Raw genomic sequence first — 20,622 nt, forward strand, 5'->3', positions numbered from 1 at the left:
ATATATAATATATACTGCATTATTGAAACAATGGCTTCTGAAAGTGTTGTGCAACAGTCACTGTTTTCCTTTAGTTAACACTGAATCTTTTTGAATAGATTCAGACACATTCAGTATGGCACAATAAAAAGATAAATCAAATTAATTGCTTGCGTAAATTTTGGACTCTGCCTTGAGCTATTAAAAGGGATAAGGCTTTAAAGAGAATAATGCATTATAACACATCATGACACATCATAACCCTGGGTTAATTGTTTGAAGGAATTGTTTATTGGCCGTGGTAGAGTGAAAATGAGTGGCGAATGAATGTGTCTATTTTCAGTATGGACGTGCAAAAATTACAAAGCTAAGCCTAATCAAACAGACAAACAATTTCCTGCCAAGCTTTACAATAATAAAATGTCTGTGAGGCTGTAAGAGATTGAAGGTTAAATATAGTGTCTTGATTCATTGTTCCATTTTCAGTAATCCTTCAATCTAGCAGGTGGCTAAACTTTTTAGGAGACAGTTACTGATGACTTTATTACAAGGTGACAGTGGTTCTGAGGCATCAACGGAAAATCCTACGAAAAAAAAAAAAAAACCTAGGACAGCTGTCATAAAGCCACTGAGAGGAAAAGGACAAAACCCCGTCCGGTTGTTATTTGTTCCACATCAGCTAGAACTGGTTTTGCTTCAATTAAGGTCAGCTGTTGAATTGTGCTTTATAAAAGCCACCTGTATTCTTGGAGAGCAATCACAATCTAGTGCTCTATTTTTGGAATGCCCCCATCTGTGCTTGAAGCACCTATAAAATAGGCAATTTTACAGGTGGATCCGTGGATCAGTCAGCTGTGTCTGAGGGATAACCGATCTGGGCATGTGAAGATGCCTGGAGCTTGACAGCCTGGTGGATTGAAGGACCACACAGCTCATGTAATTTACTCGGAATGAGAAAAGAACTGAGAAAAAGAGAAATCACAGGAAACCAGTGGCTTTCCCTTTCAATTTACACTATTACTTTTACAATTTGTCCTAGCATATATTGTAACACTACAGATTGTTATGACAAATTGCAAAAGTAATCATGAAATTGTGATGAGCCGTTGTTGGGTTATTTTTTGGCTTCTCTCTCTCTCTCTCTTTTCATTTTCAACAATTGCTAAACTATGTTGCTGAGGTACTCAAGGAGAGAGGTGACATGCTGTTATCCACAGAGACATCCGACCTCTAATTGCTTTCAAAAGCCATTTCCTATGATACTTGGCCACAGCAGAAGTTCATTTGCATCCTATGAAGAAGGTGCCTTATTTTTTCTAAGTGCGCTTGCCCAACGGGTCACGCTTTCTCGCGCTAATTATCCTATGAGTCATCATTACCTGCGCATCACAGCCCCATAAAAGAGTAAAAATAGACACAGAACAAGATGGAGAACTGTACTAATTAACACAGCTAACCTTGTTTGCTGATTTTCCTCAAATGCAGGAAAGACACATCAAACTTTTTTAAGGCTATAATTGTGTTTGTTGAGGAATGTTTTTGGACGTATTTTGATTTCTATGGTTCAGCAACTCAAACTAGATCTTATTATTTAGGGTAGGTCTGACAGTGAATGGATGGATTTAACAAGTTTTTTTTTACTTCAGCTTTGCTAATTGTTCTTCCCCCAGAAAACAGGTTTAAATGTTTAAAATGTTACCAACCAACAGCTTCAAAATATAATAAAAATACAAGCATTCAGAAGGGTCAGTAATATATATATATATATATATATATATATATATATATATATATATATATATATATATATATATATATATATATATATATATATATATATATATATATATATATATATATATATATATATGTATATATATATATATGTATATATATATATATATATATGTATGTATATATATATATATATGTATGTATATATATATATATATGTATGTATATATATATATATATGTATGTATATATATATATATATGTATATATATATATATATATATATATATATATATATATATATATATATATATATATATATATATATATATATATATATATATATATATATATATATATAATTAATACTTGTATTCAGCATGGATACATTAAATTGATCAAAAGGGCCAGTAAAGACTTTTACATTGTTACAAAATATTTATATTTCAAAATAAATGCTATTCCTTTGAAATTTCTATTCATCAAAGAGTCCTTAAAATATTATGCAGCACATAATAAGAAATATTAAACATTAATAGAAATGTAACATTCTTATTAGTAATTGTTACCAGATCAGCCTATTAGAATAATTTATGAAGGATTATGTAACACTGAAAACTGGAGTAATATTTCACAATATTATTTTATAACGTTTTACTGTATTTTTGATCAAATAAATGCAGCCTTCTTTCAAAGACTTCTTTCAAAGACATCTTAAATCTTACAGACCCTAAACTTATGAATGGTAGTGTTATAATATAAGCAAACTAAATAGAACAATGCCTTACCTGTTTTAACTTTTTCAGGTCTTCATCCAACTCAAGATTGTCCAAAATAACAGCCACAAAAAGGCTCAGAAGGATCTAAAACACAAGAGCATATTGAATGTATCTTTCATTACAGTTTGCCAATACCCACTTGTATGCATTTAGATTGCAGGCTAAACAAATCAAATAAACCATTTGAAGAAATTTAAGACAATTCTTTAATTAGACACACATCTTAAATTAATGTTTGAAGGTCCCAGCAGTTTAAGACATAAACATGGTGATGTGACCTCAATATTCTCTGTCATACATTGTCTGTAGGTGTATTGTGCTGACGGGGTGTTGACAGATAATCTGTCATGCAGATGAAAGTTCTGTCCAAGATGTCGTTCTGATTAAACAATAAAATCAATGTTTTATAAAAGAATATGTTGTATTGGCCAATTCTTGTCAGAGAAAAAAAGGTACCATAGACACAGCAAAGGGCAAACTGTACGAGGTAGATGTACAGTATGCTCAGGACAACAAAACAATGATTTACAGTAGTAGATCAATAATGGATTCGCAGCGTAATGTGTATTAGATGTCAACAGTCCTTTGATATTAAATGACAAACTAAGGCTGTCTCAAATGCATTAGGCATTGCGTCTTTTCTCTTCATCATATTTTCTTTTTTTTCCCATGACAGGAAATGAATAAATGATTCAGCCGTGTCTTGATTATATGCTCGATCTGTTCTGTCATTAGTGTGCGCTCTCATTCAAATGTCAAATTTAAATGGCTGCTCCTCACTCAAACTTGTCAAAAGCCCAGAGTACATTTTGTTCTTCACAGAGGATATCTCCAAGAAATGGTTAATATGGACCTATAGTACTTCATGTGCAAATATTTATTTTTCTTCACAGCATACATGTACATTGCATTGTGGAGCATGTCAATTAACAGTTTGGTTCCAAAAACAAAGAAACTCAACAACAAGACACCAATGGTTAAATGTTGGCTTGTAATATCTGTAATGGGGAGTGACAGGGGCCGTGATGTGGCTGTGAAATGCCCCAAAGACATGTTTTTTAAAGATAAAAATATAGGTGAAGGGAGTGTGGGATGTCAGGTGTGACAACTGATACATGTGTGTGATAGAATGTTTCCAGAGGCACTTTACTGCCATATTTCCTAAGCAAGTATTGTTACTCTTCTTTTTGTTGATGGTTGGGAAGCAGCACATGAATTTATTCATTTGCACTTTACACTACTTGAATCACAGTGAGTTTTTCAGGCTACAAGCAGTCTAATAGTCACAAAACAAACCAGGATTTCCCTAATAATTTCTGTCTAACACAGTAGGCAGTTCTCGATTTCTGTTCTACAGAAAGTCCTACACACAGACTGATCACCTTTATTCACACTCACTAAGTACCTGAGTACTTCAGATATCAGCTAGAGTGCCGCATCTCTTCAAACCCCACCAAACTGGCCATTAGAGGTTGGAAAACTACTCTCACTAACATCCAACCTGCTGCGGGATCTCTGAATATGTTCTCTTGATGGCTAGGTAAGCCAGAAGATCAAGAGAAGGAAAGGAGGATGAAGGATGATTCATTTTCTAATAGTCTGGTTGGCTCCCAGCGACACAAACTCAAGCTGTCTTCATTTTAGATGCATTTGCTTTGCTGCTGTGTCCCTGAAAACATAGAGGATGTCCGACACATGGAACTTGGGGCCTTTATAGGAAGCCATAATGAAAAATAAATGGCAAAAGTGATGAGGTAGAACAGGCTTCAGACCTGTCCCGTCACACACTGCCACCTATCTTGTAAGTGTAAACCACTGATCTAGATAAATGATTGGACTGGCGAATTGCGTTCTAAACTGCCATCAGGCGGTGAAGCCACCGGACGTATTAGAGCGGACATCTTACTATTCCCTATACCGACAGAGGGCATCATTGACTTACAGCTAAAACATGGACCTAAAATCACCCGATTTGCAGCCATCATTTAAACCATCATTTAAATAATTAACTGTTTCGAAAAGCATGCTGTTAACGAACTCATTATTGAAGCATTTGCAGTTAGCCTACTGTATGAATAAAAACAATTCTACAACACAACATAAATACATAAACAGCCGTACAAGGCGATTTCAGGTTACACAGCATAAATCTTTATTCCGATTTTAGAATGCGCACTTTGACATTTGTAATATATATGCTCAAGTGTCTCGTCTATCAGCTAATCTGATGTTCACTACTGTAATGAATATGAACTTTTTAATAAGTAGGAGAAATTCATGACTTTAAACAAATAAACATTTACATGCTCAGGACGTTTGTGCCGGGAGACTTCCGGGAGACTTCAGATATAAAAACGTTGTCTCCTTAGGCTCTCAGGAAAATCATATAATTCCTATTAATTCAGTAGAACGTGCGAGTTTACTAATGAATACCAATATGGTGGCATGGTGGCTTCACTTTTTATGACGTCATGAGCAATCCAGTTCTCTATATAGATCAGTGGTGTTAACCCTGTGTAAATCCTATGACCACATGCTCACATAGTTGTACCTTACTATGTTACCTGTCATTTTTTTATTTGATTTTTAGTTTAGATTAGTTTCCAGAATTACATTTTAAAACCCAGATTTTCAATGTGTCACCACTGTACACCACTGTATATATCATCATTATATTATACAGTATGTCTACCACCATTATACAGTATGTGTCTGTATAGTTGCTCTAAAGTAGATAAAAAATTCAAATAAAATTATATTTTGATAACAGTGCAAAAGAGAACTGTATGTTCCAGAACCAGGGATGACATATTTATGTAGGCCAAAACCCAGAATCAAGTTAGAATTTTACCATTTCCAGTCCTGATGCCAATTGGTTTTTGGTTAAATGCCTAAAATAAGGTCTATTTTATAGATATTTTCACATTTTATATTTTTACTATTTTATCTTGCTTTTAATATATATATATATATATATATAATTTTTTTTTTTTTTTTTTTTTTTTTTTTGCTTAACTACAATTTAAAAATATTTATTTAACACTGAAAATTGTTTGCATTCCAGCAGACATTCTACAAACAAAGCACAATATAACTTAAAAAAAAAAAAAAATTATTTGGCCAATTATGCCTACAGGTATCATAATCAAATCATAACCAAATTGTGTTTGTTTGTTCATGAGAGTCTGAGTAACTTAAAACATATTGGCCATTGCGTATAAGAGATCAACAACTACAGTATGTCACGTTGTAAATGGATACATTTGACATTCTACAGAAACAAATATGCACTGCAGCATTTGCCAATATATTATTACAGTATCAACTGAGGGAGCTCTTGCTTGCATTTGAGGGTGCTTAGAAAATTCAGCAGAACAGTGTCTGCAAACTGCCATTTCTGCGTCTTTCTCGGACACTTTAAAGCCTTCTTTAAAGGGATAGTTCACCCAAAAAATGTAATTCTGTCATCATTTACTCAACCTCAAGTTGTTCCAAACCTGTATGAGTTTCTTTGTTCTGCTGAACACAAAAGAAGATATTTTGAAGAATGTTAGTAACAAAGCAGATAGAGCAACCATTGACTACCATAGTATTTTTTTCCCTAGTCAATGGTTGCTCTATCTGCTTGGTTTGGAACAACTTGAGGGTGAGTAAATGATGACAGAATTAAAATTTTTGGGTGAACTATCCCTTTAAGCCTTGTTTATACTCGACCCGTCCGCACGAGCGCTGTGCGGTAAAAATGACGTCATCGCAGAGTGCCAAGCGAACGAAACGCGCGTGCAGTCAGTGGAGGTTTCGCGCAGCGGAGCCAGGCGAAAGTATAAACAAGGCTTAATGCTTCCACACTTCCGACATGTGCTGCATTGCTGCATTTAGAAGTGTGCACGCCTCTCTCACACGCGCTGGTTGCTATATTTGATCGCGTCATCAAAAACCTCATTGGTCTGTAAAGTTTATTCGCTCTTTTCACTTATTCAGCCGTACACCGAAAGTGCAATTTTTGCTACTTTCAGCCGAATAATTTCGGTTGCCGAACAATCAGTGCATCCCTACTTGCAAACTATTGTAACTCAGGAAAAAAAAAAAAAAAGAAAGGGGAAAAGAGTGACGACTGAAAGAGTTGCTGGAAGCTTAATGGTGGAGATGTTGAAGTCATGTCACCGTAGTGCAGTTTGTTTATAGTCGTTTATAGATAAGTTTATCTTTTTATCTCTGGCAATTGTATTTAGGCTTAAAAATTCATAAAAGTTTTGTTCATTTGTGAAGATTATTATGATGAACAAAATGTGTAAGTATCCTAAACTTTGTCAATAATCCAAAAGCCAATGGGAAAATCTATGGGCCTACAAAAATATGCCATCACTGAAGCACTCTATAGAAGCCCTTTTGTTTTATCTTACAGAAAAATCACAACAAATCATATTTACCAGTGTGGCAAAGAGATGGTAGAGAATGAAGTATATGGCCACCACTGGAGCCCACATCTGTCCCACTGCCACCAGTGTTTGGTCCATGACATCCACCCAACCCTCCTGAGTAAGAATCTGGAACATGGACATAAATGCCTATAGGATAGAAACAGATAAATGATCAACCTGTATTCTTTTATTTTTTCTCTCTTATCAGAAAACAACGTCCTTAAGTCAAATTACTCAGTTAAATTTAAATATGCTATCAGTACGGCTTCATACGAATCATATGGACAACTTATGGCAGTCTGGATATTCTGAAAGTCATATGCAAATGGTACAACATGATGGTGAAGAAAAAAACATTATTTCTGGTTGATCTAGCCTTTTAACAGTTAATAAGCATAACTGATGACATTCATGGATTTGACAGATGATGCTAATAGTCCTGACTCTGATTTGACCTCTCCAGTCACCCAAACAAAACTGAAATTTGAAAACTAACAAAGCAGAGTAACAATTTTGCATTTGTTGCTTTTCCTAAGTATATTCTCATGTATATACAAGGATTTTCGACTAAATGCTGCAACAAAAATAAGACAAGGCAGAGCACAACATTCACTAAAATGGATGCAAAACAAAAAAACTGAATCCTACGGAGATATGAGACCACATTTTCATGGCCGTTTTTCCATGGAAGTCAAATGAAGGTCTAAACCCAGCTGGTCCCAAGCCTGGTTACAGTCACACTGTCTCTGAGTGACTGCAGATAATTTTGCAACAGGTCTATTGACAAGGGAGCTGGGTAAACATCATTATCTTCAATGGTTATCATGCCACCCGCCTTGGAAATGAGCGGCATCTGTTTATGTGAGCCCCTCCAAATCCCAGTACGCATTGGGATCAGTAGAGTCCCACTAATAACGGAGGATAAAAAGACACCACTAATGAGAACCCCTCTCATGAGCACATAGTATCAAAAAACTTGGAAAAGAGTCTTATATCTACTGACAAATTAGGTATTATAATAGATTTAGAGATATTTTGGTCCACACTGGTTTCTGAAATCTCTAGATTTAACCTGTGTTTTTCGGACGTGATAATTGTAAGTATTTTAACATCTCGGCTATTTAAATCATAAAAAGATTGTTAGGTTACCAAAATCTCCAATCAAAATGGATTTAATTCGGTCTTCCAAGACCAAGTTATTTTATAATTTCATCTTTTGATCCACAACTACTTTCAGTGTCTGCAGAAAGAGGGAGCTTTACCCGTGGAAATGTGGTGAAACGATCCAAGTCCTCCACAAAGCAGAACATCTGCAAACTGATGGCAGACATCACTATGAGCAGACTGGCAGTGAACACCACTAGACTGCCAAGTTTCTTCCCTGGACCAAAGATTTTATACACAAAATCCTCCAGTGCCGGTGAAATCTTTATAAGACGGACCACTCGCAAAACCTGCAAGAAAGAAGGAAAAACATTTTAATTTTATTAAATGAACAAAAATAATATTTGCTTAAGAAACATCATAGAATGATAAATCAATTTATCAAAGAACTAACCAACTAATATACATTTATATAAATATATAAGGCATCTCATTACATAATTTTATTTAAATATTATCATGAAAACTATCACAAGGAGAAGGGCTACGGAGTGGTGTTTGTTTTATTGATTTTTAATGAGCAAATGCTGATATTGGCTTCCCAGAGTAACTTGGTAACAAATTGCATTGTTGCTCAAGTTGCTCAACTAAATTACTCTAGATGACAACAAATTCGAGCAATGATGCATCTTTGAGGTTGAGTTGATCAACCACAGAGAATGGATATCGATCCATTTGCTTCTAGCTGAATGTGACCTGAGAGTCCTCATGCTGTTGTTACTTTTAAACCTAGAAAAAGTATCCAATATTCCTCAGGAGAAGGTCTTTCTGAACAACAAACATATTAACAAATGTGCTTTTTTTGGGGTTTTATTTCTTGAGAGACTTAAAACCACAGTGCTTATATGGCGTTTTTTTCCCCCGGAACCATTTCAAATCAGAATTTATGAAGCTCAACTTTTAAAGTATGGTGCTAGTAAGACCACAATCATGGGTTTAATTCCATCAGAATATACTGATAAATATGTGTAAATATGATGTATATCTCAAATACACTAAGTTGCTTTAGTTAAAAGCATCTGCCAAATGCATAAATGCAGATAAAATTCTCCCAAGGAAGGCGATGAACTCTATTCAGAGACACTTTGTGTACTATACAAGAGATTTCTTACTGTGTAGTTTAAGAACCAATGGAAATCAAGTTCTAATTAGGCTCTCTAGAAACATAAATGTAAGTCTTATTGTATATGGCAAACCAGAACTCAAAGGTTTAGTTTGACCTTCACACTAAAGGAATGACTAGATGACTGGTCTTTCTAGTAAGGAGCTTGAACAGCCTTTAAAACTGCTTATTAAATTATTAACATTTTGTATAGTCCGCAAGGTGTTTGTAAACCTATGACCTCAACTTGTTACACACACAATGCAATTACCTGCCACTAATACAATGTGTACAAAAAATGTATTCAAGAAAGGAATGTGTACAATATACATACAGTAAATGTAAATATAAGCTGTCAAAACTGATTACAGAATATTCAATAATACAAAGTAGTAATTATGTTCAAAAAGTTTTAGAATATGAGTCTGAAGACAGACATTTCTATTTGCGACAATGGCTCATTTCACTAATGATGGAAAAATATAGAATGCTATTTACAAATCAAATTTAACATGGTGACTGCTCATGGTGAATCATGTGTCTATTTCATGGCAGCTTCATAATGAGCCCAGATATGAATATTCACGGTTGGAGCTCCGCCCCTCCAGCCGAGAGAAAACTGGAGGGAGAACGCAGGTTGTGTCCTTAATGAGGCTTGTCAACGTGAGCGGGTTTCATCCATTCCCATTCCCTGCAGCTGCCTGGAGATGTATGAAAACAGCTCCGCCGTGGCCACCAGTATGCGTTATTATTACCCTGCATTAGTGCATGATTAGCATCTCAGAATCTAGCAGGTGCTGCACTCACGCAGGGAGCCTTTTACAAATGCTGTGGCTGCACATGTCATGGTCTCACTAAAATAAAAAATAAACGTTATGTGTATGACTTGTCAGAACGCTGCTATCAGAGTCAATAACATCTGAAAACTAATCTGAGCAGTTTGAACGATGATAGAGAGCTTATTGATTTACAAACACTGCCATTTTGTCTTAATTCAGCATGGTGACATGTTGGTAGATTACAGTACCAATGACAAATTGAATCAAATCAAGTCAACAGGAGTTTCTATTATCAAAAGTTACTAAAACGAACCATGTTTTTATTGGTCTCGCAGTATAAGCTTCCAACGCTACACCATAGATTAAATTAGGCAGTATTCAGGAACAAGTACGAAGGTTTGTTTGAATACTTGCATGATATATTTCAGTAATGATCTTTGGATCAGTAACTGTCTCTAACCTGGAAGTAGGTGAACTGCGAGTGGTAGAGATCAGGATAGATGTGCAGGGTAGTGCCCACTACTAGCAGTGACTCGAACTTGTGTAGAGAGGAACTGATGTAGCCAGTGAATCCCAAACACCAGATTTTCAGCAGAGCCTCCAAATCAAACAGCACAGTGAAGGCGACCTGGAAACAGCAGAAAGAGGCAGGAAGTATGATAATGGAAAGCTGTTCCTTGTTTGCCAATTTCTTAGTAATTGTGTCCCTGGAGTTCTTGGTTTTTGCAAAGGTTTTTTGTGAATACATGCACATTCAAACAAAGAAGGCTGAAGAACCCTTTCCATTCACAATAACGTTGCTTTTCATTTATAAGACACAGTATATACTATAGAAGGGAGTAATGGGGAAAAAGTGCAATCCAGTGAGAAGCATTAAGGCACAGGAATGTCAACAGAAGACCGAAAACAAAACTAGTGTTTCCCCAGTTTTTCCCCATTTGGTCTGATCCAAATAAAGAGCAGCATGGATTAATGATGAGATGGATCAGCCTGTGAATATGTGAGGTGCCTTTTCCTCCTTATCTCTGTCTTTCAGCTTGGAGTGGGCGGGTGGCCACACTCCTCTATCTGTCTTTGTTCCCACTGTGCCACCTGCATACTGATTGCAGAGGCAGTGCGTGGCAAACAGGACACATATACACACACATATACATATCCACCCAGCACTCGCTAAAATGGAGTGTTGCCCACAAGCTGTTTGCGCCCACGTTGTCACTCAGTTGATTTAATCTCAGGGTTTTTAAGGCGACAGAAAGTGATGAGGATATGTATATATGAGCTTTCAGCAAAAATCTGATATGCTGATGCATTTGAGTGCAATAAGAATATGTTTTTTTTTTTGCCCATCTCATAACAGATAACAAATTGTCTTTTAAAGCTAATACACATTGCCAAGACAAAGAAAGAGCAGAAAGCCCACCCTAGAATATGACAAGAAATATATCATTTTTAAAAGTTCATTATCAAGTAGCATCTTGACACTCCAATGAATATCTGTAAAAGATGTGAAGACTTTCACAGATGGATTCCAATTATGCAGCAATCGTAGCACCTATCATGAAAAGTGATCAGGGTGTGATTAGTAACATCTGGGGCATCCCTTTTAGGCATCAGCTATATACGGTGTCCCAGATACATTTTTAATAAAAAATTATAATAAATTACAGAATAATTTTATTTTGTTTGTATATCGTTTTTAGCCCTATATTTCTAGCCCTGTAAAAATTACCCACAAAATCTGGAATACAATAAAATAAACTATACAGTTCATTTTAATAGCCAATATTCTTATCATCCCAAATAAATCAGTAATATATTTAATAATCATTAACAATCATTACTATTTCAGTGTAATCTCATTGCTGTATACATACAAAAAAAAAATTATAGAAGAAGAAAATATGGTCCAGAGCCATTTCTAAGTATCGATTTTGACAGGTCTTACCTCAGCCAGGTAGAACTCGTCATTAGTGAGTTTATGGTCCTCGCCCTTGTGGTAATTGCTGGCAGCTACAATCACATCAACGGCCACCATACTGAGGATGAACATGTGGAAAACTGAAGATCGCATCAGTTTCTGCAGAGATGAGAGAAAAGATCAGAGATGCATTTGGTGAGACAGAGAAAACAGTGTTGTTGTTAGCTTAGCAACATGCTGACAAAGTCCCTATTAGAATTTCAGTCAGTGCAGTCAACCTTTTTTTGTCAGCTGTGCGTATATATTCCAATATATACAACTTCAATTCCTAGAGCCGCCATATATAGCATTACAATTTCTGCCATTCATTTTTATATGTGTGGTCTATTGCCTCTCCCTTTTAATGTCTCTGGATGTATATCCTCCATTATAAACAAGCAGGCTGACTGCTTCCTTATATTGAGTGTAGTTGCTGGAAGAACATTATTTTCCACTTGATTCTCCACTTTGGTATGATGGAAGCTTTTAATCACAGTAAGGGCTGAGCCAACTAAATGGACCCTCACTGCCTGAGCCCTCAGTAGGCCAAATGAACCCATCTAAGGCCCATTACAGACCAATGGAAGATGAGACAGGATAGAGAACTTAATTTAAACCCAGACTGAGACACCTGTCTGCTGCCCTTGAAATCTGTCTCTACTTGAGTCTGTGGTAGGTATCTTTTCTTATAAAAGTTGCAACGCTGTATGAATTATAATGTAGGTATTTTATATGACTTACAACCTTATTAAATCCAAATTGCATTAGAAAGAAGTTTTGGTTGCACTTTATTTTACAATACGTGCACTTACTTAAGAAAGTACTGGTTAATATAAGGTAACTACATGGGTTAAGGTTAGGTTAAGGGGTAGGTTCAGGGTTAGTGCCTAGTAATAACCCAGTTATTGTAATTACTATAATAAGTACTGTTGGAAACTCTTTTCCTCCTTGAAGCAGAGACCAGGAGACTTATCGCCAGCAGGATTCTTCATTGAGAACTTGCATGTACACTGGGAACAGGACTGTAAAATAAAGTACTACCGAAGTGTTCCTAACAGAAAGCACAATATATGGAATATTGTAATTAAAAAATGTTCTATTATTTTAAGAAATTTCTGATAGTTAGCACTGAAAGGTTCCAAAAGCCTGTGTCCTCTCGATCGGACACAGCCAAGTTTCTTCCAGTGCAACACTGACTAATACAACATAATCTTTAGGGGTCATGGGTCTGGAAGCCAGAATTCTAGATAAACAGCTGTCGGTGGAGCTGATATCATTGGTCTCGGAGTACAAAATACAACATATTAAAGCCATAGCAGTAACAAATAAGCAAGCAAAAAGAATATGAAAATAACTCACTGACAAAGTGAGAATGTGTTTGTTAATATATATTTATACTGTGCTTGCCTAGCATGATTTTATTAGAAACAGCTTTGCTAAAATGCATTTCACTGTGATATTTTCTCAAATCACCCTATCACTAAAAGCGAATGAAAGTATAAAAGCAAAATGAAATTTGTATAATAACCTGCATTTTGTATTAAGGTGAGTTAAAAATGTTTACTGCCTATTGAGTTGTACGCAGACTAGCGGGTAATATTTGTATTATCAGATGGGTCCACACCTGTTTTATACACATGTTTTTGTTCTATCATTTCAAATGAAAAGAAAACCCAATCAATTACTCTATGCAGAAAATGATGGTAAGTTCAAGCTCTGAGGTTGCGTGATGAAATACGCTTCAGGTCAACTAAATGAATCAGCAAGTCAACTAAATAAATAAATACATATTATTGTGGAATCCCTGGTAAATCTACCCAAACCACAATCCTGAAGGAGATCTACAGTACCAACCAGAGAAGTAACTGTTACCATGGAAACAGGAATCATGGGAATAGAGCTCAACAGTGACCACCCACTCCCATGAAGCATTGCGAATGATGTATAATCTCCTTACACTCTGAAACAACTTATATTTATATACATTTGAAAAGTTTGCAATTAACATAACATACATCGTAATATATGGGACTTCTGACCCATTTACATAATTTTCTGCAAATGCTTCAAGAGTAATGAGAGTAATGGCAAACATGGGGCAGGATGGAGTGTTTAGGGGAACCTGTTCGGAAGCAATCATTATTTTTTCAATTCTGTTTAATGCAACTAATGGCACAAAAAGTACACGCTGCACCTTTAAAGGTCCCATGGCATGAAATTTTCATTTTATGAGGTATTTCAACATTAATATGAGTTCCCCTAGCCTGAATATTGTCCCCAAGTGGATAGAAATGTTGATGGGTGTAAACCCGAGTTCTGGCTGTCTTTCTCTGCCTTTGAGAAAATGACAGGCCAGACGAGCCAATCCTGAAGTCTCCTGGTTTGACGTCCAAGCAGGAACGGTTTCCTCCCTTTCCTCCGCCCAGAGAATCTGCCACGCCCATGCAAACACTCGAGATCATTAACGTTACTTGTGAACGAGTGAACACTGGCAGTTTCTCAGTGTTTGGATGTACAAATGAAAACAGAAGTCTTTCTTCAGTTCCTTCTGATCTGTGATCATTGATTTCTTATGTGTAGCTTTTTTTTTTGTACGTCCTTGTTGCGTCTATCTGTTCTAAAATGTGCATAGAGTCTTTTCTGTTTAACATCAGCAGTCACATCTTTAGAGATAAACTTCACGCACGCCGAAGCTCGGCCTCCAACATCCCCGACCCCCAGTACTGCATCTGGCCCACAGCGGAGGCACCAAACGCGGCGTGAGATTAAGCAGAAGGAGGGTAAGCGTGAGGGTATCCGGCTAGGCTAGCCAGCTTTCCCCACAATAAACTGGATTACATTCGATTACAGCTGTTGTGTCTTTGTTTGCGCTGTGTAACGTTACTCAATGCGCGTCAATGACGCTATTCATATGATTGGAACATATCTAGAAATAATGCTATACTCAACACTTACTAACTCGTTCATCTCGCTGTAATGGTACATTGCATGTGTTACAAAGTTGGTAGAATAATGATGAAGAGGACTCGGTGTGACTGGGACTCGTGTTTATTCAGAACTCTCAGATACAAACACAATAAACTCGCGCTGACTGACAGCGCTCTCATAACTCAGTAGTTAGTTACTATAAATAACTTTGTTAGCAATCGCTCCGTCTCCGTGATGTCCGGTTCGCGAACGAATCATTCTTTTGAATCGGTTCTTTTTACTGAACCGAACCAGTTCACCAAATCGGACTGAATCGTTCTAAACGGTTCGCGTCTCGAGTCAACGCTGATCCATAATTTACTAAAGTTACTAACTTTCTGACATGAGTGACAGTCCCTCCGACTAGAAATAAACTAATAACCTGAAGTATATGCTAGTAACTACAACAGTTCACCCTGAACTGAGACATGCTGAGAGAACTGATGAGAAAGTGAACACAGGTCCATCCGTCTCTCTGGCAGACTCGTGCCTGCTCGTGCCTCGTTAAACCACACCCCCTCCGCTCATTTAAAATGCAAAGATGTCAGCCAATCACAACAGTGGGCGTTTTTACTGAAGTCTCACAGCAGACACGCCTCTTGAAGCAGGGCATTCAGCCACAGGGCAAACAGCAGTATAGAAAAAATGCCTTTTATTTCTAAATTATGACATTTTATGATGTAAAAATCATACTAATAATATAAGTACACCTCAGAAAACACTATAAAATAATAGAAAAATGCCATGCCATGGGACCTTTAAATCAAATTCATTAGCAATGCACACACAGAGGAAATACCCAACATGACCAATGACAGAGGGACTATTTCACTTTGATTGCAGTGTCATGACACGGTGGATGGCACAGTCTAACTTGTATAAACACTCACAGCTTGGGTGCATTTATGTGTTATAAAACAATGAGGAGACACACCAAAGAGATATAGATAAAATGCAACATGTACACTCGACAGTCCTGCATGAACACAGCTTGTGGGTGGGTGGAAAATCTCAAACGAGCTGGAGAGAGAGGAAATGAAAACGAGGGAAAAAAACTGAGGAAGAGGAGAGAGAAAATGAGAACAGAGGAAGGACCTTTTGGAAGATCAACAGAAAGAATCCCACATCTTTTGGAGAAGCCAAAATAGTCAATAACAATTATGTAAAAGCGATTAAACTCCTCTTTATTAAAGAGAGAGAGAGGGAGGAAAACCTGTCTACAACAGTATTAAACTGATATATCTGATACATTTATCTAATAACAGTAAAATAGAGTAGTATTTTATTACTTTATATACAGCTAAAGCATTTAGGGTAAGCCAAGAATATCCCCCTGTTACAAAATCAGTTTTTGCCTTCCTTACAGACCACTTTTTTCACCCTAGTCAACTAGCCAAATCGCTGAAAGCAAAAGAGAGCAAGAAGAAAGTAAATAGGAAATGGTCTATTAAGTAGAGAGGTGAAAGACTGCAAGATTCTGTGGCAGGGTTCGTGGGCAGAGACATAAAAAAGAGACATTCTCCCTCCGGGTTTGACAGCCAGACGGCCACATGTGGAACAATGTGGCCCCGCGCCACATACAATCTCCAAAATAAAGCTTGCCTTTGGAAAGACAATGGCAAAAAGGGCATACAAGAAGAGATTATCTGAGAACAGATTTTCTCTTTCTCTGTGTGTCCAGAGGCTGTCCATCTGCCCAGAGAGATATATATCGACTGCGATTCCTTAGACTTGTGTATGTTGTAAACAGAAGGTTACGTTTTTTGTAATCGCCAATTAAACCGTCCATAACCCTGCTAGGATTGCAGTTATGTAATCTAAAAAAGGTTGGGGGTTGTTTTTTATTGTTTTTTAAATAAGTCTCTAATGCTTACCATGGCTGCAATTATTGGATCAAAAATACAGTTATAATACTAATATTGTAAAATTCATTTCACATTTATTTGTATAGCGCTTTTCACAATACATATCGTTTCAAAGCAGCTTTACAGAAAATGCATGTGTCTACATTACAATTATAATTTTGAGTGATCTGTAATCAGAGGTGACTGTCCAAATGATGTATTTCAGAAATGTATGCAGTTAGCTAACAAAGTATTGATTTAAACAACGTATAAATTAAGGCAGAAACAATGAGCTCATTGAAGTAATGAATACATGTTAACAATGATTAGGATATATAGCAGAATTTAGCATTGGATCATGTTGATTCAGAGTCCTCGCAGGAGTTGGAGTTGTCTCTTCACAGGTGTTGAGGCATCTGAAGTCTTCATATTAAAATATTATTATTATAATATAAGATAACATTTTCAAGTTTTAAATTTGAATATATTTTAAAATGTAATTTATTCCTGTGATGTCAAAGCTGAATTTTCAGCATCATTACTCCAGTCTTCAGTGTCGCAACATGATAATTCAGAAATCATTCTAATATGCTGATTTGGTGCTCAATAAATATTTCTTCTTATGATCAATGATTCTTTCTTCTTACCAAACCCAAACTTTTAAATAGTATAGTAGGTGTTACTTTTAATGCATTTCCCATCACTGAGTAAAAATGGTAAACAACAGCATGTTTTCAAAAATAACCCCGAATATTCCTTTTACAGATTCAAACTACACACCTTCAAGATGCTAATGAATTTACAATTTTCTGTCAAATCTGTAAATGGAAAGTCTGTAGTCATACATGACTTGTAGAGCTCCAGGAAATGTCCCTATAGTCTCCTACAGTATATCTCAAGGGAGAAAGATGAGAGAAGGACAGTGGCAGTCTGGTTTGTTTGCTGCTCTGGTCTGGGATCACAGCTCAGAACTCACTGTGCAGCCTCTATGACTAATATGAGACATGACAAAGCAGTTTGACATTTTCAGCTTCTCGATGTTAGTTTTCCCTCGGGTGTTTCGGCTGAAGGGGGACTAACAGGTGAATCCATTTCCTCAGGGCCCTTGACTTCACCCAAAAGATGTTCCTGGCTTTCTGAAATGCAGGGTTTGTCTACTTCAAGATTCGACTGTGATGTGACGCCTATTTCTCTTGTGTGGAGAACATAAAAACAGCACTGTCAATGCACTGAAGGTGTGGTGGCCTACTTTTTCTGATGTTGCTGGTGCCACATGAATACCTAGCAGAGCTGTCGCAATCAATTAAATAGCAACCTTTGTGAGGGCGGGATGCACCTCTCTCGCTCTCTCTATCTTATTGCATTTGATGCAGCCCAATTTGTATGCTCCAAATCTTCCTGCAAACAGACATTCAGAGCATCTTGTTACTGCTCCTCCTTGTATGTTTGAAACTTCAGGCTGACACGCAATTAGTGTTCTTTACAGTAAGGTGCCTGTCATGCTCCATCAGTTCTGTGCCAGAATCAAAGACAGCAACAACTCAAAGGGAAGAACATTTCTTTATCATTCAGTGCACGTCAGCGCCATTTGACCAAACATTTACTGATTCTTAAAGGAATAGCTCCACCCAAAATTGTCATTTTTACTCACCGACGTCATTCCAAATTCATATGGATTTCTTTTTTCTGTGAAATACATAAGAAGAAAGTCTGAATACTATGCTGGTCACTGTTTTACATGCCATTACAATAAATGGAGACTACTGACACTATTAAGTTTCAAAAGGATGCCAAATCATTGCCTTCTGAAGTCACAATATATTTGCATGAGAAATTTAAGTTGTTATTCACTGAAAACTTGACATCCACCTCAGCTGTCCTTGCGAACAAATAAATTTATGCAAAAAAGATCATTTATAGCAAACAAATAAATTTATGAACATTTTTTTTCCCTTTACAGAGAATTTGTCAATTCTGTTCACAAAACCAGTCTGAATAACTGTTAATGAACTGGACTGACTTATTTTCAAAAATTTTTTTACAAACTTTTATTTTTTTGAAGTCTGAACGCTTTAGTTCCCATGCATGGAAAAGAAACTTGTGCTTGTCTTCAGAATTTCAATATAGCACACAAGTCATTTGCACCACTTTCAGGTTGCTCTTTTACATACATTTTCAAGGAATGAAAACGTCTTGGTTACTGATGTAAGACTTGTTCCTTTATGGAGAGAACGGAGACATTATGTCAAAGACAAATAGATGGGGTCTCACTTGGGAGCCCCAATCACCTCTGATTTGTAGAAAAACAGCCAATGGAATTGGTGAGTGGAATTTGCATGCCAAGCCATTCCCCATACATACAGGTATATAAGATGGCAGCATGCATCCACTCATTCAGGTTTATGCTGAGGAACCGAGACAGGAGGTGTTTCTCAATGTCAAGGATCCTTCCTCTGCAGGACTGGTCCTTCCAAGTCACTTCCTTCAGAGGCTAGACGAGGCTCCTCTTTAGCATTCGGAGAACACGTAAATGGAACAGGCTAGCAAGTGCACGTCAGCCTCATTACGTCAGTGAAAAGGTCCGTTAGCCATCAATAACGTAATTTGTATAATATCAATACGATTGTAATTTGTACTGGCATTTAAAAGTTAAGCTTTACTTATATTTACTACGGTTATAACAAATGTTTGGTAACGTAAATACTTACACTTGAAAGCATATTGCCCCGTTAACGCTCGGACTCCGCCAACGTCCGATATTTTGTATTTTTTTAACAAGATAGCAAAGCTGCGCGCATAGGATTGTGGGTGATTTGAGAACGCTAAGAGCGCGAAGGCTACTCGTATGCATCCTTTCCTGTATATGGCATATTTTTCGAACGAAGGACTCAGACCTTGGTTGAAATTCCGAGGATCCTCGACATTGGAACAGCCCTTCGACGGACGTCGATGACGTAGCATCCTCGGAATTCTGGCTTCCGAGGATCCTTCCTTGACATTGAGAAACGCCTAAAGATCCCAGCCATTTAGCGGGGTGGTTCAGGGACGTGGCAGGAAGGGCATAACGTCTCTGTTTCCTCCATCAGTGTACAAGGGTTACATTAGTAACCAAGATGTTCCCTATCTGTCAGTCACGTTCAACATTATATCAAAGACTGACAAATGGGGTCCCTATGGAAAGCGCCACAGCCACTGAACTGTGTTACGAGTGTTGGAGACACAGATGCTGGCAAGCTATAGCGTGCCCTTTAAGCAACAGCCCTCATACAGTCATGACCTACCAAGCCCCCCACATAAGCCCCAAAAATAATAGTACTTCATGCCAACGGGATGGAAGGGATAAGGCTTACTATGGAGATGGTCGTAGCTGCTGTTCCTTTTGTATGTTACTTTACGGAAAGAGTGCTTTGGTCCTCTATTCCCATTTCTTTTATTTCTTTTTTTCCAGCCAAGACCAGTGTTGTTAACACTGGGGAAGCGAACATAGTCCATAGGAGAGGAACCCTAGGGAGGCCACATCATACCCGTAGGGAGGAGAATGTGGAAACACACATATGGACTGACCCGTGGGACAGTGCTACATATGGACGATCTCTGTGGTAGGTCCTGCCTAGACAGGGATGAAACTACTACAGACGCAAGGATGGGGCAGAGCAGAATCTGTTGAGGGAAAGACACAGGTTTACTGACAGGGAAACCGTACCGTGGAAGAATACACTTGCCAAAAGGGAATCACAACATATGGGCCATCTAGCAAAGTACAAGGGCTGACCAACGCGCATGCAACTCATGCTGGGCCTGGCGTCGGACACCTCTGCCATGTCTGACTGCCGAACTCAAGTGGAACTGCCAAGTGGGGAACTCATCTGAAGATCAAAGTTTTGGGTCTCTTTGCA

General features: G+C 37.3%; 1 protein-coding gene across 1 annotated transcript in view; it reads right to left on the reverse strand.

The window, feature by feature from the left end:
- Positions 1-20,622, reverse strand: part of nalcn (sodium leak channel, non-selective) — a 115,249-nt gene that overhangs the window by 55,836 nt on the left and 38,791 nt on the right. The window contains 5 exon segments of the mRNA XM_079821184.1: positions 2,502-2,576; positions 6,923-7,060; positions 8,176-8,367; positions 10,419-10,586; positions 11,904-12,035. Coding sequence (XP_079677310.1) covers positions 2,502-2,576; positions 6,923-7,060; positions 8,176-8,367; positions 10,419-10,586; positions 11,904-12,035 — 705 coding nt within the window.

The sequence above is a fragment of the Gobio gobio genome, assembly GCF_949357685.1.
Source record: "Gobio gobio genome assembly, chromosome: 7".
NCBI classification, from domain to species: domain Eukaryota; kingdom Metazoa; phylum Chordata; class Actinopteri; order Cypriniformes; family Gobionidae; genus Gobio; species Gobio gobio.